Source organism: Trichechus manatus, unplaced genomic scaffold, assembly GCF_000243295.1.
Source record: "Trichechus manatus latirostris isolate Lorelei unplaced genomic scaffold, TriManLat1.0 scaffold00107, whole genome shotgun sequence".
NCBI lineage: Eukaryota > Metazoa > Chordata > Mammalia > Sirenia > Trichechidae > Trichechus > Trichechus manatus.
This window is the reverse complement of record NW_004444043.1, coordinates 6420450-6447974: the sequence shown is the minus strand read 5'-3', so window position 1 is coordinate 6447974 and position 27525 is coordinate 6420450. Positions and strand designations below refer to the sequence as shown.

The window sequence follows — 27525 nt, the reverse complement described above, 5'->3', positions numbered from 1 at the left end:
GGGCCAGAAGGCAGAAGGGGACAGGAAAGCTGGTGATAGGGAACCCAAGGTTGAGTAAGGATAGTGTTGATGTGTTGTGAGGTTGTTAACCATTGTGATAGGGCTACATGTGTACTAACTGTTAAATGAGAAAGTGTTTTGTTCTGTAAGTCTTCATCTAGAGTGAGAATAGCAGCACAATTGGAAGAGTGTAGTCGATGTCACTGAACTGTGCATGTAGAAATTTTTGAAATGGTGTATCTTTGGCTACGTATATTTTCACCAAAAAAAAGAAAAAAAAGGTCGAGAAGGGAGAGGGTTGACATGTTGAGGGGTTGTTAACCAATGTCATGAAACAATATGTGTACTACTGTTTCATGAGAAACTATTTGTTCTGTAAGCCGTCTCCTGAAGTACAATTAAAAAAAAAAAAAAAAAGCTTCCATGGTCAAATAATGATGGGACCTGCTCAAACTATAACTCTCTGTTGTTGAGTTACTATGCACATTATGTTGAAGTGTTTAAACTTTTTTTTTCAATGCAGCATATACCAAATATAACATATCCAAACATGCTTAATATGGAGGAACACCTAATAATATCTTACTCCACAGGACAGAGATAGAGAAGTGTTGGTTTACACTAATGAGGTCAAAAACAAGCCAGTGCTCCAAATATGGAGAGTGGGACCTAGCAAATTATATTCTGTAAAAAAAACGATATAAAGCCTTAGAATATTCTCGTCTTTTTCCACTTTCACAACTCACTTAATTCAATAAGAATATAAGATTACAGCCTAGAAAACCTATGGGGCAGTTCTACTCTGTCATACGGGGTCACTGTGAGTCGAAATTGACTCAACCTCACCTAAGAAAACATGCAAGTATCTTTTTAATATCCTTTGATGGTTAATTTTATGTGTCAACTTAGATAGGCTATGGTTCCCAGTAGTTTGGCCAAACACTAGTCTTGTTGCAGTCATGGAGTGTTATTAGTTGCTACAGAGTCCTGGCAGCCCCATGTGTAAAAGAATGAAATGCCACCTGGTCCTGTGCATTTTCGTAATTGTTGATATGTTTGAGTTTATTGTTGTGGCCGTTGTGTCTATCCATCTCACTGAGGGCTTCTCTCGCCTTTCCTGGCCCTCCACTTGATGTCCTTCTCCAGCAATCGGTCCCTCCTGAATATGTGTCCAATGTAAGCAAACTGAAGTCTCTGTGGTCCATAGGGTTTTCAGTGGCTAATTTTCAGAAGTAGATCGTCAGGCCTTTCTATTTATTGTGTCTTAGTCTGGAAGCTCTGCTGAAACCTGTCTACCATGAGTGGCCCTGCTGGTATTTGATTTACCAGTGGCATAGCTTCCAACATCGTAGCAACATGCAAGCCACCACAGTACGACAAACTGACAGAGGGGTGATTGTATGTAATTACATGTGATTAAATCAGCTAGCCTTGATTAGAGTAGATTACTTCCATAATTCAATCTAATGTAATGTAATCAATCAGTTGAGGTATGGTGAAATGAGTTCCTTTCTGTCGCCTTCTGCCTTGGCTCTTTGGAAAAACAGCTTGAGAGATTTTTTTCCCCCTAAAATCTGAGGAGTTACCTTTGCCCTAGTTCCCTACCCTAAAGGGTTTGTTACTTTCGTCCAGGTTGATTGACATTTCCTGGGTATGCTGTAAGCAACTGGGTTTGACACTTTTTGTCTGGTCTTGGGCTGCAGCTTGCCCTGTGATGTGTATGCACCTTGTAGGGATTTGTCAATATACTATGCAAATGAGGTGACTACAGCCCACTCTGCAAATGAAGTGTCTGTGGCCTTCAGAGAGGCGATTGATCAGTTTGTGGCCCAACTGGGAGGGGCCATGCCTTGAAATTGACAAGCAGTTGTGTATATATGCAGTCAACCCCACAGAGGTTTTTCAGACAGAAAGAAGCAGGAAGAGAAGCAGAAAGAAGAAAAAAGTAGAGACAGAGAAGTGGCAAGGAACTTCCTAAAAGAGCTGTAACACAGGTTAATAGCCATGTTATGGATTGAATTGTGTCCCCCAAGGATGTGTGTCAACTTGGCTAGGCTATGATTCCCAGTATTGTATGATTATTCACCATTTTGTCATATGATGTGATTTTCCTATCTGTTGTCAATCCTGCCTCTATGATGTTGATGAGGCAGGATTAGAGGCAGTTATGTTAATGAGGCAGGATTTAATCTACAAGATTAGGTTGCATCTTAAGTCAGTCTCTTTTTAGATATAAGAGAGAGAAGCAAGCAGAGAGACATGGGGACCCTCATACCACCAAGAAAGCAGTGCCGGGAGCAGAGGCATCCTTTGGACCTGGGGTCCCTGCACTGAGAAGCTCCTAGGTCAGGATAAGATTGATGACAAGGAACTTCCTCCAGAGCTGACAGAGAAAGAAAGCCTTCCCCTGGTGCTGGCACCCTGAATTCAGACTTCTAGCCTCCTAGACTGTGAGATAATACATTTCAGTTCGTTAAAGCCATTCACTTGTGGTATTTCTGTTATAGCAGCACTAGATGACTAATACAGGCTGTAACACTGAAGACAATGAGAGGCCCAGAAGAGGCCCAGTGGGAGAGCCAGTGGTGACAGATGGCAGGGCCAAGAGCAGCATGTCCTCAGGGGACCAAGAGGAGGCCTGCATGGTTGAGAGGAGCTGAAAGAGTTGTTCTGCACTGAAGAAGGGAGACTTTGCCTACGCGCTTCCTGATTCTAATCCCGAGTTGTAGCCTGTTGATCCTGATCCCAAGTTGTACCATGTTACTTCCTTAATAAACCACTTAACTCTAAGTATGGTCTGTGAGTTCTGTGTGACCATTGCAATGAATTATCAAACCCAGCAGAGAAGTAGAGAGTGCCATGGAGAGGATGGCTTGTGTCAGAATTGGTAAAAAGGTTAGAGAGTAGAGGTATATCTGACCTCCACCTCATAGGAATCAGCTGTGGGCTGATCCTGGTCCTTATCCCCCATGAAGTTAGATAGGTTCTAATACTACTACCACCACCATTTCACATGAGGTCACACCAGTGTAGGGTGGATCCTAAACCTAATCACTTCTGAACTATAAAAAGACTAGAATAGACACAGAGACACATACACAGGGGAAGACAGACAACATGGGAGGATTGTCTACAGCAAAGGAAAGCCAAGGACAGCTGGAAAACACCAGAAACTAAGACAGACACTCACAGAAGAAATCAACCAGGCTAAGAACTGGACTGTCAGCTTCCAGAACTGTGAGAAAATAAATGTCTGTTCTTTAAAGTCAACCACTTGTGGTATTTCTGTTAAAGCAGCACTAGGAAACTAAGACACTTCTTTTCCCTGCCTCTTCCAACTATTGCTCAAATTACCTCCAAAAAATGTTCTTCCCTCCCTCCAATACCTAGCTTATGAGCTCTTCAGAAATGACCTCAACAAGGAAAACAGTGTAAAAAAGAGTGCCAGTGAGATAGCTCTATCAAAGGGGTAAATTGATTAGGTTATAAAATATAATTAGAGATTCATAATTAAATTCTGAAGATCTTGAAAGTATCCAGAATATTTTCAGAAGTTATCTACCTATCCACCTTCTAATTCTTCTCTATTTAAATCCAAAGGAAAAAAATCCTGATGGTGCAATGGTTAAGCACTCAGTTGCTAACTGAAAGAATGGCAGTTCGAACCCACCAGTGCCTCTGTGAGTGAAGGACTTGGCAATCTGCTCCTGTGAAGATGACAGCCTAGAAAACCCGTTGGTGCAGTTCTACTCTGCCATATAGGGTTGCTATGAGTTGAAATCAACTCGATGGCACCTAACAACAACACTAAGATCTATTTGGACATCAGAAAAAATATATGCATAATTACATGATGATTAATGCTGTTAGGTTTTTATTATTATTATTATTGAATTACTTGTTTGTAAATGTTTAGCTCTCTAGTTTTCACTCTATATTCATTTGGCTCAGGATACTACTTTCTCCTAGTTTTTGTTATACTCTTCTGACCAATTATTTTTATTCTTCTCCATGAGCTCCTCTTCCTCTACCCATTATACAAGTGTTGGCACCTCCCAGATTTAGACCCTCAGCCCACTGAGTTTCCTTACTCTACTTGCTTCCTAGGCATGATTACTTCCTCTGTCACAGAACAAGGGGATACTGCGTGGTTTCAAGTCAGGAAAGGTGTGCGTCAAGATTGTATCCTTTCACCATACTTACTCAATCTGTATGATAAGCAAATAATCCGAGAAGCTGGACTATAGGAAGAAGAACCTGGCATCAGGATTGGAGGAAGGCTCATTAACAACATACGATATGCAGATGATACAACCTTGCTTGCTGAAAGTGAAGAGGAATTGAAGCACTTACTCATGAAGATCAAAGACTACAGCCTTCAGTATGGATTATACCTCAACATAAAGAAATAAAAAGTCCTCACAACTGGGCCAATAAGCAACATCATGATAAACAGAGAAAATTTTGAAGTTGTCAAAGACTTCATTTTACTTGGATCCACGATCAATGCCCATGGAAGCAGCAGTCAAGAAATCAAATGATATATTGCATTGGGCAAATCTGCTGCAAAAGACCTTGTTCAAATGTTAAAACGCAAAGATATCACTTTGAGGACTAAGATGCTCCTGACCCAAGCCATAGTATTTTCAATCACTTCATATGCATGTGAAAGCTGGACAATAAATAAGGAAGACTGAAGGAGAATTGATGCATTTGAATTATGATGTTGGTGAAGAGTAGTGAATATACCATGGACAGCCAGAAAAACAAACAAATCTGTCTCAGAAGTACAGCCAGAATGCTCCTTAGAAGCGAGGATGGCAAGACTTTGTCTCATGTACTTTGGACATGTTATCAGAAGGGACCAGTCCCTGGAGAAGGACATCATGCTTGGTAAAGTAGAGGATCAGCGAAAAAGAGGAAGACCCTCAAGGAGATGGACTGACACAGTGGCTGCAACAATGGGCTCAAGCATAACAACTATTTTGAGGATGGTACAGGAGCAGGCAGTGTTTGGTTCTGTTGTACATGGGGTCACTATGAGTCAGAACCAACTCAACGGTACCTAACAACAGGAACTTGCTTCCTAGGCATAATCACTTCCTCTGTCACAGTTTTAATTTCCAACAATAGGGAGACAACTTTCATATCTTTTTATCTAGTTAAAACTTTTCCCAAGTTTCAGATTTGCACATCCAAAGCCTCCTAGATACCGCTGGCACCAAGAATCTTAAGCTCCAAATCTAAAGCTAATCACTTTCTCCCAATACCTTTTCCTCCTATTCTCTATTTTGGTAGAGCCACCTTTCGCCTAATTACTCCTACTATGGATCTAAGAAACATCCTGGACTCCACCCTCCCCATCCAATTACTAACATCAACATCCAATCCACCTTCAGTCACTAACACAAATTGAGAACTGTCCATCCTAAATATCTCTTCTTTCAATTCCACTACCCCTACCCTGCATTGAGATTCATCACCTGCTGCATCGTTCTCTAAAGTGGTTGCCCTGGTTCTAACTCTGACCCCTTCTATCCATGTTATCACCAAAGGAATCTACCTAGAAGGTACATCTGTCCATAACATTGACCACCTAAAATCCTTCCTTAGTTTATAGTTTGAAGCAAGGGGCCCTCCATGATCTCATCCTGCCTCATAATCTGGGGGCAATCTTGACCCTATCTTCTCTATTTATTCCCCTTTTCTTAAAGTTTGAAAGAAAATCTGTATTTAGAAAGAAATATACTCATAACTTTTGGAGTCTATTTAATAATAATAATAAGGTTCACTGTACCATTACTATCTCTCAGCACTGAGCAACACAGTTAGCCTATATTATCTCATTTAATCCTCACAACTCTAAGAAGGAGGTCTATTTTCATGTCCATTTCACAGATAAGAAAGCTAAAGTCCTTCGAGTCTCAGTAAACTTTCTCAAGGGCATATAGCTAGTACATGGCAGAAGCTCCTGGCTCTATAACCTCCTATTTGGGTGTATGTTTCACAAGAAACTGAGAACCCAGCTGGCCCACAGGACTCAATGACCATAATGTAAAGGGGACAGACATGTGAAAGATGGAAAGAGAAAGGCAAGTTCATGGATAACTATGGCCTGAGGATATCACTTAGGTAAAATAAAATCTGATATTAAATTTTTTCTCAGTATTAAATTTGATCTGAAATTTGATCAACTACATAAACATATATTTACATAAATATGGTATCAATAGAAAGTCCAGAATGTCATAGTTATTACTTATGCCCATAGTGAACCATTTAGAAAATCCTTAATACGATTTATTTTTAAATGAAGTCAAATTTATTTAATATGGCTATCTGTTTGGAGGAGCCCTAGTGATGCAACAGTTAAGTGCTTGGCTGCTAACTGAAAGGTTGGCACTTCAAACCCACCCAGTGGCTCTGAGGGAGAAAGGCCTGGTGATCTGCTTCTGTAAAGATTAACCCAAAACCACTTCCACTGAGTCGATTCCAACTCATACAGACCCCAGAGGATAGAGTAGAGCTGCCCCTAGGAAACTCTATGGGGCAGTTCTACTCTGTAACACAGGGTCACTATGAGTCAAAATGGATTTGACGCCACCTAACAACAACGGCATCTATTTGGTCATCAGAAAAAAATACACGCATAATTAGGTATAGCATTTTATAATCAGGTCCATGTATGTTCAAAAATGAAGGAACACATTTAACTTCTGTCAATTTTCTGCCAGTTACCAGAGCAATTCTGTATTTTTAAAAATACATACAATAACATGCAGTCCTCCAAATTTTATAACAGTTCCGTGAGCCTGCAATTAGTAATAACTCCATACTATCTGTGATCTTAGTATGTTCACTTTCTCCAACACAGGCAAAAGTTTTCAGCCTCAAGAACTGATATGTTCCCACCACTCTATCAGCATCCTCTTGTATACTGGTCATATTCTTTCCTGTTCCCTGCATGGGGGAAAGCCCAGAACCTTCATTAACCCCCTTTCTCAAGGACTTCACTCCAGCAAACAGCTAGCTGCCTTTCTCCTGCGTCTGCAGTTTCTTCCTTGCTGGTGCATCATTTCCAGGACCACGCAAGTGTTTTATTATCTCCACATGAAACAAAACAAAATGAAAGCTCACCTGGTCTCCACATGCCCCTTGCTTCCTTTCATAGTAAAACTTTTCAAAAAAAAAAAAGCTTCTATAATTACTCTCTCCCCTTCTATTCTCTCTTCATCCACCTCAGTGAGGCTACCATCAACTCCACTGCCTGATAACTGCTGGTCAGGTGTCCCACGAATTCTATGACTCCCAATCCAACGATTCCACACACTCTCACTTCCTCCAGGGTCTGCCTGCTACTTAAGCTGCCTCCTGCTGCAGGGCATCTGTATTTTCTGTTCCTTCTGCCAGGCTTGCTATTCCACTGGATATCTGTGCCTGGTTCTCTCTCCTCACTTCTTCCCTCAGGTCTCTGCTCACCTGGTCACTTCCTCAAGCTTCTCAGAGCAACCTTCCTGGACCAATCTGTCCAAAACGGTCCAACCAACCCCCAACTCACCTCCTTTATTCCCTAGTCCCTCAAGCTACATTATTTTTCTTCACAGCTCTTTAACTGACTGATACTAAATTCTGTGTTCACTTGCTTATAGTCTGTCCTCCACCCCGACACACACACAAACACACATCAGAATGTAAGTCTTACGAGAGCAGGAATGCTTGCCTCTTTTTCACCATTAATCCCCAGTAATGGGAAGAGTCCCTGGAACATACTAGATGCTCAGTAAATATGTATTGATTGAATGAATATTATATGCTACTCAATGCTTCAAATTTTAGAGAACTCAAATCTCTTGGTTTTGAAGTAAAACATGCTACTCTTTTAGACATTCTAGTAGAGTCAGGTTTTGATAGCAGCTTCCAAAAAATCAAACCTGTTGCCGTTGAGTCAATGCCAACTCACAGCAACCCTATAGGACAGAGTAGAACTGCCCCATAGGGTTTCCAAGGAATGGCTGGCAGGTGGATTCAAACTGCCAACCTTTTGGTTAGCAGCTGAGCTCTTAATCACTGCATCACCAAGGTTCCTTTGATAGTAGTTTAGGGATAAAGAGAAACATATATCTTTTACCTTCCCGATGTCACTCGAATTTGCTCCTCACAGCTACAATTCAGGCAGTCCATCTTCTCATGGAAGTATTTTTCCACACACTGCTCTTCAAAATGGTGAAGCTTTTTCAAATCTTCATCACTCAGGTATAGTTCTACAGAAATAAGTATGGTACCCAAAAAGAATCATTATTCATTCTTAGTAGGAAGTTGATACAAGGTGTGAGTGACTTTTCTTCCACTTTTGTGGAAAATTATAAACTGTAGCTTGGGTGATCACAGTTTACTGCTTTGTAACACTGTATTCCTACTGTGGATGCAGGAAGGAGCCGTAGGTGGAAACAACTGTAAACACCAGTTTGGTTCTTTCCTACTTGTTCTATAAACAGATGTGGGGATTTAAAAATGTGCTCATGTGGAACAGACACATTCTCTTTAGTATTTTCAAAGGTCACAATGTCTTTACACATTCACACACACACAAAAACATTCACTACATATACGTGCAAATAGGAAAGAACCTGGTTATCTTTCGTTTTTCCCTGGCAACTATTTTAGCCATCCAAATGGCAATAAGTAACCTCTGAATTAAAATCAAGATTAGAAGAAGGCAATGTCTGTTAAATTAATTCAGTAAATGTAAGAAAGTTTTGCCTTTTTACACTGAGTGTGTATAGAAGTCCTTCTATTGAAAAACGAGACGTTAGTATTATTGGTCAATGACCAATCAAAGATATATACCTTGCCTGGTATATTAGCCCATTGAAAAAACATATGATTTTGTGATATTATGAGGCTAATGAAATTCTGTATCAAACTTCACCACTCACATTCACTCTACCACCTAGAGCCCTCACTCTAACCTAAAGAATAATAATACATCATCTTTTGGACAAGTTTCTAATGCTTAGAAAATGTAAAAATAAAATGATGTTGCTAAGAGTAAAATTAGAAATATCTTCCTTCAATAGATTCGCTTGTTAGAAAATAATTACAGTTCTCTAGGATGTATTAAAAATGTAAATGTTTCATTATTTTACAATACATTGAGGAACCATAAAATTAACTGTAAATGAAAATATATTGGCTAAAAGCATATAATATTCAGAAGTAAAATGTGTTAACAATTCAAGTGCACAATGTTTTCTGATTTATATGATATGGAAGAATTTTTCAGATATTAGAAAAGAAAATGCAGTCTCCCCACCCCCTACCCCAACTCTAAATGTCTGTTCACAATGAAGAATCTCATACAAGCCAGAAGCTTTACAACTGACATGATTTGAGCCTTCGGTGGATTCCTGAGAGCAAACTAACCCAAACAGCAGCAATTCCAGTGGCTGGTGCAACTTGCAGGAAGTGGGGCTTTCTTGTGACTAGCCACCTGGTGGCACTGTTGCCCCACATGCAAACGTTTTTATCCTCAATGCAGATGATTGGAAGCAATGTGTCAAAATCAGGAATGTTCAGAGCTCAGGATGAACTTAACTTGAATACACCAGAAAATTTACTCAGGGTGAATTCGTTTCTATACATCAGAAAACTTACCAAAATCATCCTATAAGCCCAGATCAAGGTGAGGCCAGGGAAGATTCTTTGGTACGATGTCAGGAAGTCTGGCCAAATCCTAGTTCGTTCCAGGATCTCTCAAGCATTCACTCTCTGCTAACCAGTTACTCTCAGGTTGATTCTGACTCATGGAGACTCCATGTGTGTCAGATTAAATCTGTGCTTCATAGGCTTTTAAATAACTGATTTTTCAGAAGTACATCACCAGACCTTCCTTCAGGGGCACTTCTGAATGGATTCGAACCTCCAACGTTTCAGTTAGCAGCCAAGAACATTCACTGCTTACAACACCCAAGGACTTCACACTCTACTACTTGGTGGTAATGGTTCTGTCGCTAATGCCTGGCATTCAATTTTAAGCTTTTCCATTCCAAACCACACCCACTGCCATGGAGTTGATTCCAACTCATAGCAACCTTATAGGACAGAACAAAACTGCGCCATACGGTTTCCAAGGAGCACCTGGTGGATTCGAACTGCTGACCTTTTGCTTAGCAGCTATAATTCTTAACCACGGTGCCACCAGGGCTCCTCTCTATTAGAAGGCTAAAATTTACGGTATAATTGTAAGCCTTCAAGTTAACTTCAGTTGCACTTTGGCTCCCTTATAAAGCCTGAATATCTTGGGGAATGGAATGAAAAGACAAATCAATCTTGCAAGTGACTCAAGAGGAGAAAAACACTTCACAGAGCCAACAATCAGGAGCAAAAGCACATCACCCTCTCAACTCTCTCAGTACACTGCCGCAATGGCCTATCCCCAAGGGACTCGCCTGAACATATATTAATAATCCACAGTCTCTTATGTGAAACCCCTGGGGCCAGGTGTGTTTTGGAATTCACAATTTTTCTTTTCTAGTTTTAGAAAGGTAATACAGTGCATACTCCATAAAGGCAGTAAAATGCTTAGCTGGGGGTAGGGCAGTACCCTGTGATCAAAGACTTTATTATTTCTGAAGCAAAATCAATGAATATTCACATCTGGGATAAAGAGAATAAATGATCTCACATCAGTTCCTGTCACACTCTTCTGCCCAAAGGTATCTTCCCCCAAGTGACTAAGGAAAGAACTATTCAGTTTTCAGAGGTGTTATGACTGAATTGTGTCCCCAAAAATGTGTGTCAACTTGGCTAAGCCATGATTTCCAGTATTGTGTGATTGTCCACCATTTTGTCATGTGATGTGATTTTTCTGTGTGTTGTAAATCCTACCTCTATGAGATCAAGGTGAGCCTCTATGATATTAATGAGGCAGGATTAGAGGCAGTTAATGTTAACAAGGCAGGACTCAGTCTGCAAGATTAGGTTGTAACTTGAGTCAATCTTTTTTGAGAGGTAAAAGAGAGAAGCAAGCAGAAAGATAGGGGGACCTCATACTACCAAGAAAGAAGTGCCAGGGGTAGAGCACATCCTTTGAACCTAGGGTCCCTGAGTTGAGAAGCTCCTAGACTAGGGGAAGATTGATGACAAGGATCTTCCTCCAGAGCTGACAGAGAGAGAAAGCCTTCCCCTGGAGCTGGCACCCTGAATTCAGACTTCTAGCCTCCTAGACTGTGACAGAATAAATTTCTCTTTGTTAAAGCCATCCACTTGTGGTATTTCTGTCACAGCAGCACTAGATAACTAAAACAAGAGGTTTTTTGCATATAGGAATAGGGATAAAGATTTATGCATCTTATTTCCTCTATATCTAGGAATTACCTGACGGGCCTGGTAACATCTGTGGAATTGCTTGATAGAACTACAGAAGATCTGCAAAAATACAATAAGCAGTGTTCTCTTATGATTATTATATGATAGTCATATTATGCAGTCAAGATTTGGCTAAGCAAGATGAATTAGGAAAACCTCCAAATATGTAGACTTAAGCTTTGCTTAAAAAAAAAGGAAGAAGAAGAAAAAGTTGAAGTCTTAAAAAATATGAAACATCCACTTCTGAATTACCTCCATACTCACATACTCAGTAGATTAGAAACCAGAGAAGTATGACTCCAGTTAATAAGTTAAGCAAAACCTTGCTTATCTGTTTCCCTTAGACCCCAAGTCCTTCTCTAATTGCTTACTATTTGAATTCCACCTTCAACAACAGGGAAATGAGTACACATCACTGAGATTACTCTCTAGGAGTTATTCTGACAAGTTCTTTGGGTCAGCAGAGAACAACATAGGTTTCTCAGGTGGCATAAGCCCTTTATACACTCAAGCAGAGTTTCTGTTGCTACCTATACTTTTCTTCCAAAGAATTAGGTAATCTTGGCCAAAGTGCTACTACCACATAATGAGATCAATGTATTTACTTAGACCCAGATCCACCACTTGTCTGCCAATTTGTCATATTGTGGTGGCTTGCATGTTGCTATGATGCTGGAAGCTATGCCACTGGTATTTCAAATGCCTGCAAGGTCACCCTTGGTGGACAAGTTTCAGTGGAGCTTCCAGACTAAGGCAGACTAGGAAGAAAGGGCTGGTGACCTACTTGTGAAAATTAGTTAATTAGAACCCTGTGGATCACAACAGAATACTATCCGATATTGTGCTGAAAAATGAGCCCCCTAGACTGGAAGGTACTACACTATAGCCTCAACATTGGACTCAAACATACCAATAATCATGAGGATGGTGCAGGCCCTGGCAATGTTTCATTCTGTTATCCATAAGGTTGCCATGAGTCGCAGCTGACTCTACAACAACTCACAACAACAGAGCATCAGCTGATATTCTATTGTCAAATGGCTTCCAGAGCCTTCCATCTTGTGCCATGAATTTTATTTACAATTCTCCAGTGTCTTCACTTTGAATTTTCACTCTTTACTCTCTCCCTCCTGCCCCACCAATAAAAACTTACTTAGTCCAACGTCTCCCTCTTCTTGGTCATTTGGAGCTTGATGACAGCAAAGGTGGCGGACGAGGAGGCCAATGTGACTCAGTAGGATAAAAGGCGGAGGCAGCCAAGGTTTCTCGTGGTAGGTCATGATGTAGCGATAGCGATTGTATTTCCACAGTTTATCTGACATGGATTTCATATCTAAGTAAACGTTGCTGTAAGTTGTAGTTAGAGAGTGTCAGTGTTATAATACAGAATCCTGAGACACAGTAGTTAGATTCTTCCTTTATTTTCCAACTTTTAGGATTGGGTCATTTGACATTACCACGCAGATAGCCAATGAAAATTAGTAATACCCACTGGGTTTACAATTTTTCTTCCACCAAACAAAATGCATGAATCACCTTCTACAAAGAAATATGCTAATCAGAATAATGAGAAAGGCAGAAATTACTCTTAGAGAGAAAAAAATGCTAACTTTTTAAATGCAATGAATAGAAACTTCCCTCTGGAACTCAGCCCTATTCTTGGCTCACCATCTCTTCCTCAGAAAAGAAGCTCATTTTCACAAATTCATCCTTCACAGTAAACAGCTTTAGTATCCATCTATATTATCAACCTTGTGACGTTATATTGTCAAATTAAACACCCAAACAAAGCAGTATTAATGAAGAAGAGACAAAGAAGATAAATCAATTCATCCTCAAATAAATCAATAAACAGAGTGTCTATTTAGAAGCTAGATAAATTATTTAGACTAACTTTACAATAAAGGAAATCCCGCTGGTGTAGTGGTTAAGAGCTATAGCTGCTAAACAGCAATTGGAATCCACCAGGCGCTCCTTGGAAACCCTATATGGCAGTTCTATTCTGTCCTTTAGGGTCGCTATGAGTTGGAATCGACTCAGTGGCAACAGGTTTTCTGGGTTTTACAATAAAAGTAACCCCTGATTAACAGGCATACTGAGCATTATAGCAATATATGTTTCAGCAAGCCCTCCAAGTGATTCTCTGCACGTTAAAGCCTGGGAACCACTTGATTATATACTTTTGTCCCTTCAAGTGTGATTACAGGCTGCTCACCAGCAGGTGGCACTCTTCACGGTGTATTTTTAATTGTTGGTATAAAGAATTCAGTCTGTAAAGAGTCCCTGGACAAGTAGTCAGATTTAGGGTCCCCCTGTTTGGTTCTCAATGTGCTTATCTCTAAAGTGAAAAGACTGGCCTGTGTGAGGATTTCTCATCCCCGCTTTTGACACCTGACTTTTCTTGAGAAACAAACATCACACACTCTCTCTTATTATTCGAAATATCAAAAAAAAAAAAAAAGCTGAAAAATCAAAAACAATAACTGAACACTAATAAAAGTTATAAATTCATAAAATATTAGGGATAAGAGAGATGATACATATCATACAATCTTGCAACAAGTAGGAAGGTATGTCCTCCCCACATATACAGCAACGCAACAATCGTATTTTAAGTGTTCTGATTTCTTTTGCCTCCCTCCAGCCCTTACTTCTCTACTTTCTTCACTTAGATCCATGCTTTAATATTCCCTTTTCTTATCTTTCACTCTTCACTGATACAATCAATGAACAGATGTCTTGCACAGTGCCCGGCATGTAAGGAACATTCAGAAAATTCTAGTTTCTGCCCACTTGATTCCTTTCATCCATTAAACAAATATGGGCCCACACTCTTTCTGGTACTGAGAATAAATTCATGAGCAACAAAAGAGAAAAATACTTGTTGGAGTGGAGTTTACATTTGCCATGGATTGAACTGTGTCCCCCAAAAATATCTGTCAAATCAGCTGGTTCACGATTCCCAGTGTTGTATGATTGTGTACCATTTTGTAATCTGATGTGATTTCCTTATGTGTTGTAAACTCACTATGATATAATAAGATGGATTAGCGGCAGTAATACTGATGAGGTATACAAGATTGGATAGTATCTTAAGCCAATCTCTTTTGAGATATAAAGGAGAGAAGTGAGCAGAGACACATGGGAACTTCATACACCAAGAGAGCAGTGCCGGGAACAGAGCACGTCCTTTGGACCTGAGGTTCCTGTGCAGAGAAGCTCCCAGACCAAGGGAAGGCTGATGACAAGGACCTTCCTCCTGAGCCGACAGAGAAAGCCTTCCCCTGGAGCTGACACCCTGAATTTGGACTTGTAACCTACTAGACTGTGTGAGAATAAACTTCTCTTTGTTAAAGCCATCCACTTGTGGTATTTCTGTTATAACAGCACTAGATGACCAAGACCACATTCCAGTAGAGAAGCCAGATAAACAGAAAAACACAATGTATAAATAAATTATAAAATATATTTGTATATACAATATAAGTGGGTATAAATTTTTTTAAAAAGTAAAGGAGATGAGGCATGCCAAGGAGATTGCAGGGGCATACCAAGGAGATTTCAGGAGGAAAGAGAGCTGCACTTTTTAAATTCAGCCTTAAGATTAAGCATAATTAGAAAGAGGACATTTGAGCAAAGACTTGAAGGGGTAAGAGGATGAGCCACACTAGTATCAGGAGGATAAGCATTCCAAGCAGAGGGAACAGCAAGTGCAAATGCACCTGTGTTGTTTGAAAACTTATGAGGGGCCAGTGTGGTTGGAGAAGAATAAGTGAGGGGAAAAATAATATGATGCATGATTTGAGAAGTAGCAGCAAAGCCAAATCACATAAGGTCCTACAGTCATTATAGAAACACTGGCTATTACCCAAAGGGAAATGGGGAGCCATGGAAGGGTTTCGAGCAGAGAAGTGACATTATCTGGTATAAGTTTTTAAAGGGTCATTCGAGTAACTTTGTTGAGAAAAGAATATAGGCGCCAAAGACAGAAGCAGGGAAATAAGTCAGGAGGCTCTATGGTAGTAGTGGAGTGGTTAGGGATAGTGGGATTGGTGGTCTACTTTGAAGGTGAACTAAATAGGAGTTCCTGACAGTTTAAGAGGTTAGAGGTGTAAGAGGCATCAAGAATGACCCCCAAGGTTTTTGGTCTGAACAACTGGAAAGATGGAGTTGCCACAGATACTCATGGTCTTCCCCGTAGGTTTGGAAAAGATTACAAACAGAAATAGGGAAATAGGGAGAATCAAGAATTCCATTTTGGACACTGTAAATTTGAAAATCTATTACACATTCTACTAGAGATGCAAGGGGGCAGATAGATCTACAAGACTAGAGCTTAAGAAAGAGATCTGGAGTGGAGATATAAATAGGTTTGGCAGCATTTGTCAGCATATACAGGAAACAAAGAGATCATCAAAAAAGTATAAATAGAAGAAGAACAAAGTCTGAGCCCAGGAACATGCCAGCGTTCAAAGGTTGAGAAGATGACAATCCATCAAAGGAGACTGAGAAAAAGTGAAAAGTGAGACAGAACAAAAGTGAGATAAACTGGAGAACAAGGGAAGAAAGTTATCAAGAACTCCTTAGCCAACTTTCAACTCCATCAACTGGATTCTTCCATGATTTTAGGTTATCACTTAATTATTCTAATTTATTGCTTAATTACAACTCATGATCTTCTTTTATTGCACCTTTATTCTAGTTTCTCTCCATTCATTGCTTTTTTCTTTCCATTCTCTGCTTCCATCCTGCCAATACTTGCATGCCCATATTTAAAAATCACAATGACAAAAACATGGACTACACATAAACAAAAGGGTACATTCTCAGAATACCTGTAAATCTACTCAAAATATCTGTCCCCATTTTGATTTAAATAGAATAACTTACTTGAAGAAAGCAATCAACAGGTTCACCATGATGATATATTGCACGAAGAGGTAGACAGCTTGAAGGACTGGAGTAAGAAAAGAACCAGGGGGGCATGATGTATTGCTCTCACAAACTGCAAAGAAAGAATTTTTAAAAAATAAAGGATAAGATAAATTACAGTCCTGTGACTCTGGACAAACATTTAGCACATTAGTTTTGTAGAATACCACAAATATTTGACATTTCTAGCATTCAGATTATGATTTTTCCAGATTTTTTAAAAATTTTGAGTATCTACAAAGGTTCAATTTCTACATGATGGCAACTCCCATATTGTTGTTGTTAGCTGCTGTCAAGTTGGCCCCCAACTCATGGTGACCCCACGCACAACAGGATCAAACTATTTTCATAGGCTGACTTTTTCAGAAGTAGATCACCAGGCCTTTCTTCCTAGTCTGTCTTAGTCTGGGAGCTCCACTGAAACCTGTTCAACATTACAGGAACACACAAGCCTCCACTAATTATAGATGAGTGGTCGCTGTGCTTGAGGTGCCTTGGCTGGGAATCAAACCTAGCTTTCCCACATGGAAGGCAAGAATTCTATCACTGAACCACCACTGCCCCAGCAAATCCCATACATACCATCTATCTCTGAAGCATAGACTTCTCCATATATCATCCAGTATGGTTGAAATACAATATCTCGAGCTAGCTTCCAGGATGGAGGCTCCTTTGGAGAAAGAATGGCCTTGCGTGCCACTCCAAAGCTCAGCAGGACTATGGCCATCATGATCACAATGTAGAACATGTTTGCTGCCTACAAAATAGCACAGCACAAGGAGAATTTTACCAGAGTTGAAATTTAAAACAATTTAATGAGCTTCTCTACATTTCTCTTCTTCTCTTCCATTAGACTGGGGCTGTGTGACCTATTCTAGCCAATGGGCTATGGACTGATAGTGATTTCTGTCACTTCCTGTCTCATTGGACTCTCTCATCCTTCTCATTTCCCACCATAGGAGAACTTGGAAGCCACATGTTGACATGGCTAGATCACAGGATGGAGGGATTCTGGATCCTTAAGTGACTAGGAAGGACTCCCTAGCTGGCGCAAGCAGTTAAACACGTGACTACTAATCAAAAGGTTGGCGGTTTGAACCCACCCAGGGGTGCCCTGGAAGAAAGGGCCTGGCGATTTGCCTCTGAAAGTTCACAGCCTTAAAAACCCTATAGAGTTCTCATCAAACTGTGTGTGAAGGAGCAATAAAGTTGTGTTAAATCACTGAGGAGTATCAGTTACCTCAGCACACACTATCTAACAAATACCAATGTCATCAAGACCAGAGAAAACATTTCTGGTCTAAGAGAGAAGTGTAAAATAAGAACATCTGTCTTTGGGGTCCTGGAGGTTCTCTCTTCTGTGTCCTCTTCCCTGTTTTGAGCACTACCCTTCATTCTCAAAAACTTGCCGCTTCCCAGTCAGTGAATATTCTAGAAGGAAAAGCCACAGAGGAGTGTGAGATTCTGTACTTCCTATAGCATAGGTCTTAGGCCCTCATGTAAGACCGGATGGAGAAGGCTGACACAATGGCAGAACCTCAGATGACAGACTGGAGCCAGGTGGCTCCCCTACATATGCTCTTGGGAATTCACTTAAATTCCATTTCCTTGTATGTAAACTGTGGATAATAATAGGACCCATCTTATAAAAATATTATGGAGATTAAATGAAGAAACGTATACAAAGTACCTAGAACAGTGTGTGGCCCATAGTAAGCACTATATAAGAGCTTTCCTTAGGGGGGTGGGGAGGAGCAAAAGAAAAAGAAATAAATCAGTATTTCAGCAGAAAATATATTGATAGTTATTGAGGGTCACAAACTCTGGCTCTTGGGAATTACTGTGCTCAGAGTCAAATCTGGTTTAATCCCATATTGTTATTGATAGTTGCCATCAAGTCAGCCCCCAGCTCGTGGCGACTCCATACACGATGGGATAGAACTGTCGTGATCCATAGGGTTTTCATAGGCTGATTTTTCGGAAGTAGATCGTCAGGCCTTTCTTCCTAGTCCACCTTAGTCTGGAAGCTCCACCGAAACCTGTTCAGCATCACAGCAACACGAAAGCCTCCACTGACAACTGGCGACTGCGCTTGAGGTGCCAGGAACCAAACCCGAGTCTCATGTATAGAAGGCAAGAATTCTACCACTGAACCACCACTGCCCCTGAATTCCATATTCCCTGGCCCTAAAAAAAGGTGAGCTGAGTATCCTGATCAACTATCTAATACGCTATCCAAAGACATCTGTTAAATATTAACTTGTGGTTATAAGGAAAGTACTGATAAAAAAGACCTTCTGTCTGTGCTTCCATAAATAATTCCAGAAGTTAAACCATTGGATGCTAACCATATCAGGCATAACCACTGAAAAGCACACCAGAATACAAAATCAGACTCACTTACCATTTTTGCCATCATGGTCAGATATGGACCTGCATGTTGATTCACAGCAAGGAAGTCCAGGAGCTTCGTGTACCAGAATATGATGTCTATGCAGTAGATAAGTCTTCCTGCTGTGTGCAAAGGAGAGTCACGCAATCGAAGGCCAAAACCAACTGAAAACAGGACAATGGCCACAGTTTCCATTAGGTTCCAGTACTCACTAATCCATACCTTCACCTTTTGAGTAAATTTCCCAGGCCCTGAAATACAGATCTAAAAGAAGAAAGAAAGGGAGAAACATGAAGGATGGGGTATAACCTAAGAGTCTCAGCAATACTATTCTTCAATACATCAACCCTTCATTTAGAGAGTAATTTGAATTCTGCCAAACCTTAGATCACATGAAAATTTTAGAGGCTTTGGTTATCCTCAGGTAATGAATTATTTCAATAATTCTATAAATATATTTTAATGTCACTGTTGATGCCATCCAGCCACTTGAAAACTCAACCAGAAGTCCAAACAAACAAAAAAAAAACAGGTAGTTTTTCTACCTTTCATTAATCCTAAACTACAAAGGGGAACATCAAGACATTTTAAAACGTTCAACTTTGCAATGAGCCTATTTGGTGACAATTCCACTTCATGAGGCATAACAGAGGATGCAAAGATGGAAACCAAGGAATTCAGTAATCTAGCCCTAATACTGGTATCTAGTGAATTGCTGACAAATTACTAAGAACATGATATTGGAACTCCCGATTGTAAGAAATTACCCCTGCAAAAGATTATCTGACAAACTGAAATGTAAAATTAGTAACCCTATTTTCTCTGAAGCATTAAGAAATGGGAGAATTCAGATAACAATTCTCTCCTGAATTTTCTTGAATCTATAAAGTCCACAATAGTAAGTAGCAGGCAATATACTTATAATAATAAGACTACATTTACTTAGTAAATAATGTTTGTCACATTTAGCTCTGCGACAAAATAAATGTACATAAGCACATAGACACAGAAAGACATCTACGTTGACGTCTAAAGCAGTTTAAGTCATAATTGTATGTGATTGCAGTTATAACTGCATGGGAGTGTTAATTTTTTTTTAAGTGACTCATTGCAAACTAGAAATGAGAATTTTGTTTTGTGTCTCAGATGACTTGTGCTAAAGGGATTTTCAGTTGCAATTTTCAAAGCTGTTTAGCAGATCTTTCAAGGGCAATAGATGAAGTCTGCATATATTGCACAACTTTGGCCATTTTTGTGCCAGTCTGTGAGATGAAACTGATAATACGTTAATGCTAAGCTATAAAAATCAGTCCCATCAAAACAACACTTCTGGAAAATCAAATAGTTGGAGGGTCTGCTGATAATTAGATGACATCACATATCACTCTAGGACTGATAAGCATATTAAGATGTCTCCTCTGAAGATGCCTAATAAACTACTAATAAATTAAGACATCTTCTAAGCTGTTTCCAAAGATCAGTAACTAGTAGACAGTATCTGGCAAGGATAAAGAGTTGAGATCGGGGATTTTCCCCCAAATAACCTTCCCGTATCATGCAACGGACTCAAGCATACCAATGATCGTGAAGATGGTGCAGGACCAGGCAACATTTCGTTCTGTTGTACTTGGTGTCATCAGAAGCTGGAGTCAACTCCACAGCAACTAACAACATCCTCACGCAAATCAGGATTAGCACTTCCAGTCTCACCCCCACCCTTGACCTGTTGATTTTCATCGAGGGACAACTCACCTCCCTGACTTTCTCAATGGCATTGGTGAAGATGTAAATGATAACAAGCCACTCTTGCATGCTGGGCTTGGACCGCATCTCTACCAACACAGTGTAAGTGAACAGCATGAGGAATGCCAAATAAGCCATCTGTGAGGGGGATACACACACATTCCCTGGGTGTGAGTGAGTAATAATGGAGAATGCCAAGCAGACACAGAGCAAACTGAGCAGAAACACACATGCACTTCAGTACGATCACATGAAAGTATAACTAGGAGCACCCTCTGATTATGGATGATCTAACATCAAGGAAAGCACAAGAATCCATGGATTTCTAGTCTAGAATTTAATGGCAGGAATGAAGATTATTGCCTCATCCTGTTGACTCCTGACCAGAATGTCCAGAACCCAACATCGGCACTGGTAGGCTAACCATAAACCAAGGAGGAATCATGGGCCTTTCCTTCCATTTTAAACATAGACAATGCCTGTGCCAAGTATGCCAGACAAGCAGTCTCAGTAGGTGTATATTTTCAAATACAACTATTGCTGGAAATTTTACGTTGATTAAAATATTCTGGTTAATAGAAAAGTTTTGCCCAACTATCAGGCCCTCGTAGTTAAAGACTGTTGGTTGATATTTTTATCTTCAGCACTCAGTACTCTGCCTGACACAAGGTAGACATTCAATAAATATTTGTTTAGTTACTAACTGTGTATATAATACCTAGATTTCCAATTTCTCAAAGAATTAAAACACACTACACACACACGTATACATAGTGACTAATAGTTTTGTAACCTTGTCTTATTTTATCTTCTTAAGATATATTCTCAGAAGTAGAATAGCTGGGTACACACATTGAAAACTGTGATATATATTACTAAATTGTCACCAGAAAGGCATTACTTAATTTGTATTATCACCAACAATGCATGAGATGGGTGCATTCCTTTAAATAGCTTCAGACAACACATAGGACTCACTGATCAGCACGTGTGTTAAAAATCCCAGATCAGTAGAGAGAAAAGTGTGTTTGTATGTGCGTGCGTGTGTGTCCAACCCTCACAAGAATCATATTATTTTAACCTTGATCCTATTTGTCGTATCTTTTTGAACTCTACCCCCGTTTGAGAAATCCGCTTCTTGATAAGTTTGTTTAGTTCCGCACAGATAACATAGGGAATTGCTTTAGCCATTTCTGATTATACAGTCATGTTATTACATACAATTGATGGTATTTCAGGCAATCACAGTAGATATCACTTCCTATGAATTACTGAGCTGTAGTAGGAAAGCAAATAAGAATGTTAACGTGCGTTTCATTCATCCTACCCTTCTCTTGGCCTGTGTCTCACAGTCTGAGTATTTTTGATGACTCCTAGACAGATAATTTAAACAAGTTTGTTCTATCAAGCAGTCCATTTTGACATTTTTCTGTCTTCATGGTGACCATACAAGTCACTCCTTAACTTGTACTCCGATATATATCCTAGGCCCTTCATCCATTTGTCTGTACTTCTTTCATTATTTATATTTTGTGATTCCTTGCCTTGTATTAGAATCATTTATATACGTAAACATTCTCCCCTACCAGACCATAAGCTGCTTGAGGACGGGATCTATGTTTTCCCCTCTCTGCTTCCCACCTCATCAGCACAGAATTCCATGTCTTACAGATGGTAGTGATTGCTCAGTAAAAACTATTGCATGGCTTGAACCTTATGTAATCTTCAGCCATAATGCTTTCTTTCTAATGTAGATAATGCATAACTATATTAACGTGACACATTTCTAAGCAAAGACCACAAACTTATTCAATAAATGATCTCCTTGACAAACAAGCAAAAGTTCCTTTACTTGCGAGCAGGTTGGGTTACTAAAGACTGTTTTAAGTTGATCTGTTCACTACTCCGAGAAGTCCTGGTGGCTCAGTGGTTAAGCGCTTGGTTGCTAACTAGAAGAGCGGTGGTTCAAACCGACCAGTCTCTCCATAGGAGAAAAACGTGGCAGTCTGCTTCCATAAAGATTACAGCCTTGGAAACCCTATGGGGCAATTCTACTCTGTTTTGTACGGTTGCTATGAGTCAGAATCGACATGACAGCAAAGCTACAAGCAACCTAGGTAAGCCTAGGTGTTCATATCTAGGTAAAATTAAGCATCACAAAAACACTGTAAATATTGGTGGTTGCTTCTTAGTCTTTTTGTTTCTTTCCAATTCTTAAAAACTTGATCCGAAAATGTTTATATTTTTGCTTTTTCACCATTAATATATTCCTAACAAGACGCTGCTTCTATAAAGCACACATGCCATACTCTAGCAATGGGATAGCTGACATTAAAATGCCGGGGCTCACTGCTAACACCATGTGTTAGGGTGGGCAGATTTGGCTGGCTTTGTTCTATTGCTTAGCTTTGCTCCTCTCCCTAAAAGTTCATAAGCTGGAAATCTCTAAGGAAATAAATACTTAAATACTTTTTCCTCAGTGATGTGACGTGGTTAAAATTCTTTTGGAGCTACTGTCAGAGTCTCTGGATATTTGGTTGCATATTTACAAAAGTGGTAAAACCTAATCATATGAAGTTAGATCTGGTTTTTTGGAAATAGATTTTTTAATTCAGAGCTATGTACTTATTAAACAAGTACATGAAATAAGTGTACAGTTGGCCAAGTAAATATGAACACATATAGATAAGTATCTTTTATAGTCATACTTCAGATGTTTTAGAAATATAAAATCTTGACCATGAGCAATTTAAGTGCAGATAAGCATTAGCAAAATAAATCCTTCTTAAATAAATGTGAAAAGCACCCAGTACATTTAAAGCACAGTGCAGGCTTTCTCTGTATCCCTACTGTTCATAATAGATTTAATATTTGTTCACACAGACCTCTAAAAGTTTTACTGTCCTCTATTTATAAGCATATGCTATTGAAAATAAAGCAAGCACTAGCTTTTATATATATATAACACATTATTTCTACAACAAAAAAGTTGATTCAACTGCTGATTTCTTGACCAAGTTGGGAAAAGAATCCACCCACCTATGACTTAATCCTCAAACACTTGTTAATTGTATTGTTCCACAAAGCTTCAAATGCTCAGTCCCAGCTGGGCTAACACTAAGTACTCCAACAAAGAAGAAAATACTTGTTCTTTCACTCTCAAAGTAGGAGATCTTCCACTCTATACTTTCTGCTTCTTCCTCCAATCCTTTTTCTACCTCCTTTCTCATCCTTTCCAATTTTTTTTTTACTACGCCTCTATATTTTTAATCACAAATTGGAAAATCAATGATATCATTACCAACATTATCATTAATTGTCATTAATACTGTATATAATCATCGCAATAAGACCAACCGTATGAAACCAAAACTTGACGATCGGAGCACTGTAGAACTCGTAGAACTTCCTGGTCCATGGGAGGCTTTGGGGTTCACTCTTTAAATCAAAGTGTCTATTTTCATCTAGTTTCTTATCTGTGCCCCTTTCCACATCAGAGACTTTCTGCAAAATAAAATAATCTTTTACTGTCAGGGGCTTAAATATCGACAGGTACAAACATCCTGAAATACAATAAATAATACATTAGAAAGGAATTGAGCACTCACTAGCCAAATTAGACTCTTAGCCTTGAAGGGAGAGAAAATTTCACGTATTATATAAATCTTTGACTGGGTAGGAAGCACAGGGTATTTCTGTAGTGTAAACTGAGTCTCCAAAAATCGAACCTAATCAAACCAACAGTAATCCTCAAGATTTAAAAGTGGTCCCTGTCCCTGTTGTGCTTAATCTCCTTTATCAGTAACTTTGGAACCTACTGATAGTCATAAAATCCCAGTGAAATCAATAGTGGATGATACAATTATTTCCATAATACAGGAGAAAAAAATGAATGCCAACTAATGATGCATCTTTTCAGAGTCATAGGAAAGCTGGGCACAGCATTAATGTCAGGATTGTAGCTTTTGATAGTTTCTCCATTGGTTTATAGCAGAGGTTCTTTACCTTTAGTCCATGGACTCTGTGAGCTTCTGGAGTTCCTTGACCCTCTTGCCACTATATGTAAGTTTTGTGTGTACATGCATTTTTCTAGAGAAAGAATCAAATCCTCCATAACTCAAAACTTATGTGTGTCGTGTGTAGTAGTAAAGAATTTGTTAGCTGCCATCAAGTTGGCCTCTGACTCATGGAGACCTCATGCACAACAGGACCAAACTGTTGTGAACCATAGGGTTTTCACTGGCTGATTTTTGGAAGTAAATCACCAGGTCTTTCTTCTTAGTCTGTCTTAGTATGGAATCTCTGCTGAAACATGTTCAGCATCGTAGCAAGACACAACCCTCCACTCACAGATGGGTAGAGGCTGTGCTTGAGATGCTCTGGCTGAGAATCAAACCCAGATCTCCCATGTGGGGAAAAAGAAAAAAACTAAACCCATTGCCTTCAAGTCGATTCCAATTCATAGTGACCCTATAGGACAGAGTAGAACTGCCCCACAGAGTTTCTAAGGAACAGTTGGTGGATTCAAACTGCCGACCTTTTGGTTAGCAGCCGAGCTCTTAACCACTGTGTCACCAGGGCTCCTGAGCCTTAGTGTCAAGTCTTTATTGAAGCTCTGTGGTTGACTTCCTTTGTGGCTGACATCAGTCTCCAGTCCCTCAAGAGGTATCAGTTCCTATGATACCACTGGACTCAAATCCTCCACCATAAATCACATTGTTAGACTTTCTCGGGTAGTCCAAGGCCCCCATGTAAACAAAGACACTCTTATCAGGCAGGACACTCTAAGTGTTTAGAAATTACCTGCCAAAGGCCAAAAGCGAAAGCCAGACATATCTATGGGCAGGGTTGAATTCTTTACTAAAGGGAAGTGGTGGTTCAGTGGTAGAATTCTCACCTCCTAGGCAGATAATTTCTCTTTTTGGCTGATTTTAATCTGTATCCTCTACATACGCCTCTTCCCTTGGCTGATTTTAATCTGTATCCTTTAGCTATGATAAATCATAACCATGAGAATAACAGTTTTCGGTGAGTTCTGCGAGTCCTTCCAGCAAATTATCAAACCTAAGAGTAGTCTTAGGGACCCTAGAACTTGCAATTGGTGCCAGAAGGGAGGGTGGTCTTGTAGGCTGTGCCCTCTAGCTTCGAATTATGTGTCAGGCAAACAGTTTAGCCCTTGTAGGTAATGTGTAATGAGTAGCTTTGGGATGAGCAGAGGTTGCATGAATACAACTATACGAGTGACCACACAGAAGAGAATTTAAAAGGAGGAAACAAAAAAGAAAAGAAAAGATCTTGTTGCCTGTTCCCTTTGAGAAGGGGGAATTTAAGGGTGCTGAAAGGAAAGCAAAAGAGATTTTGCCCTACTTGATAGATTTCTGTGTGGTTTTAATTTTTTAATGGAAAATGCATTACTTTTGTAATTTTTGAAAAGTAGTATTAGAAGAAAATAAAGAAATGTTCTCTGCTGTCCCAAAGACTAGTACATTTCTCTAGCCTATCAACAAAACATTTCTCTCTAATGTCAGATCAGCAAGATCAGCAAGATTTTTCAAGCCAAGGAATGAATCAAATTTTGCTTGAATTGTCCATATAGTTACAGGAAAATGTGATTTTTGTGGCCTCAGCATCTAGATGGGTTATCTGCAGTACCTAATTGATTGTTCAGTCATTCGCGTCACATCAGCCAGTGGGACGGGGGTTGTGACTTAGAGGTGTAGGAACTGACCCCATTCCTAACAGGTTTGAGCCAGCCTAGAGTTAAAATGGCTTAAAACCTATTAGAAAAGTCATCTTAATGACATCTATGCACCACTCAGAAAGACTCCAGAAAGTAATTTAAGTAACTTGTTATTAAATAACCTTGTTATTAAATAACTTCTTTACTGCTTTCTCTAGGAGTGTTTCATTAGGTCTTGGTTACTCTGGACAGTTTGGTATAGATTATGAATGTTCATTCAGCCCAATTCTGAGTTTCATTCAAAGACACCAACTCCACGATGAAGACAATGTGGAAATATAAATTCAGATTCAGGACTTTTGCTTTTTTCCTTGAAAGAAGGCAAGGGCGAGACTTCCAGCAAAATGGTGCTCTAGGCAGAAGCACCATGCTGTCCCTCCACAGCAAAGATCCAAAAAACTAAGCCGAACAGAGAAAACAACAATCCTGAAACCCCAAAACATCAAATGAAGAGATAAACAACTCAGCCAAGCACCAAATGGAGTGAGAAAACTGACAGAGAACAGAGAGCGAGGAGAGATTCATGCAGAGGTCTCCTACCAGATAACGCAGCGCGGATCCACCATCTTGGACTCCTATCGGAGACCAGCAAACAGGGGGTACGAGAAAGCAGCTTCATGAAGCTTCCAGCGGGAGACAAAACAACCGGTAATTTGCAATATACGCTTTCCCACCCCCCGCCCTTCTTCATCCCCACTCGGCCGCCTCTGCTTCCCGCGACCACAATCTCTTGTCCGGGAAACAGTGGCTGCTTGGATTCCACACACCCAAACGGGCCAGCTCTCCGACTGCCATTTGTTGGCTGCTGGTGTTGCTTTTTTCCGCTTCCTTTAATTTCTCCCTTACCTCTCACCACCTCCCACTCCTTTCGCTCAAATACCTGGCTCCGTGTGCCATCTTTGCTTCTTCCTGATGGGCTGTGGAGCTCCGTTCAAGTGTGGAGCTGCTTCCCGGTCTGGGCTGTCACGCTGGTGGGATCCCAGGGCTTTTGTCATTTGTTTGCTTTGAATTGTTTGCTTGTTTTCTTTGCTTTTTCTTGAGTTGTGAGCCCTTTCTGGCCAGGCAGTGCTGCCTGGCAAGGAGACTATACCCCCTCGGCTTCTACATACGTGCAGAGGGATCCCTAAGGGCATTTCTTTTTTCGTTGGTTTTTTTTGTTTTTTGTTTTTTCCTTTTTTTTCTATGTTTTGGGGCACTTCTCTTGTTCCTTTTTTTTTTATTTAATTTGTTTTCTTTTCTTTTCCCTCTTTTTCCCTTTTTGTCTTTCTTCATTACTCAGTTTCTCATCTCTCTATATCTTCCTTCTCTTTCTGTTCCCTGAATACCTGGTGTTGAATACCTCTACATCTTC

At 39.9% G+C, this 27525-nt stretch overlaps 3 protein-coding genes across 3 annotated transcripts in view; all 3 read right to left on the bottom strand.

Moving 5' to 3' along the window:
- The window catches only part of LOC111821812 (transient receptor potential cation channel subfamily M member 6-like), an 18951-nt gene extending 6061 nt beyond the window's left edge, over positions 1-12890 (bottom strand). Inside the window, exons 1-2 of the mRNA XM_023737768.1 lie at positions 12521-12890; positions 8129-8261 (exon numbers count right to left, since the gene is read on the bottom strand). Coding sequence (XP_023593536.1) covers positions 8129-8261; positions 12521-12698 — 311 coding nt within the window. The 5' untranslated portion in view covers positions 12699-12890. The remainder of the gene's footprint in view (positions 1-8128; positions 8262-12520) is intronic.
- Positions 12891-13020: 130 nt separating this feature from the next.
- LOC111821811 (transient receptor potential cation channel subfamily M member 6-like) lies at positions 13021-20861 on the bottom strand. Its single transcript, XM_023737767.1, has 5 exons — positions 20444-20861; positions 18704-18955; positions 16858-17056; positions 16258-16372; positions 13021-13105 (listed from the first exon to the last, which is right to left on the bottom strand). The coding sequence occupies exons 1-5, from the start codon at positions 20570-20572 to the stop codon at positions 13021-13023; spliced, it is 780 nt and encodes a 259-aa protein (XP_023593535.1). The 5' UTR covers positions 20573-20861.
- A 2668-nt stretch (positions 20862-23529) lies between these two features.
- LOC101354201 (transient receptor potential cation channel subfamily M member 6) overlaps positions 23530-27525 on the bottom strand; it is a 127813-nt gene continuing 123817 nt past the window's right edge. Inside the window, exon 20 of the mRNA XM_023737744.1 lies at positions 23530-23938. Within this exon, the coding sequence (XP_023593512.1) occupies positions 23747-23938 (192 nt within the window). The 3' untranslated portion in view covers positions 23530-23746. The remainder of the gene's footprint in view (positions 23939-27525) is intronic.

Bases quoted from the DNA above. Each gene is read 5' to 3' on its own strand.
- LOC111821811 (XM_023737767.1), bottom strand. From the start codon at position 20,572: ATGGCTTATTTGGCATTCCTCATGCTGTTCACTTACACTGTGTTGGTA. The intron at 17,057-18,703 runs GTAAGTGAGTCT...GCTATTTTGTAG, and splicing joins TGACCATGATGGCAAAAATG to GCAGCAAACATGTTCTACAT. The intron at 16,373-16,857 runs GTGGTGGTTCAG...CTTTCTTTGCAG, and splicing joins GTATGGGATTTGCTGGGGCA to TTTGTGAGAGCAATACATCA.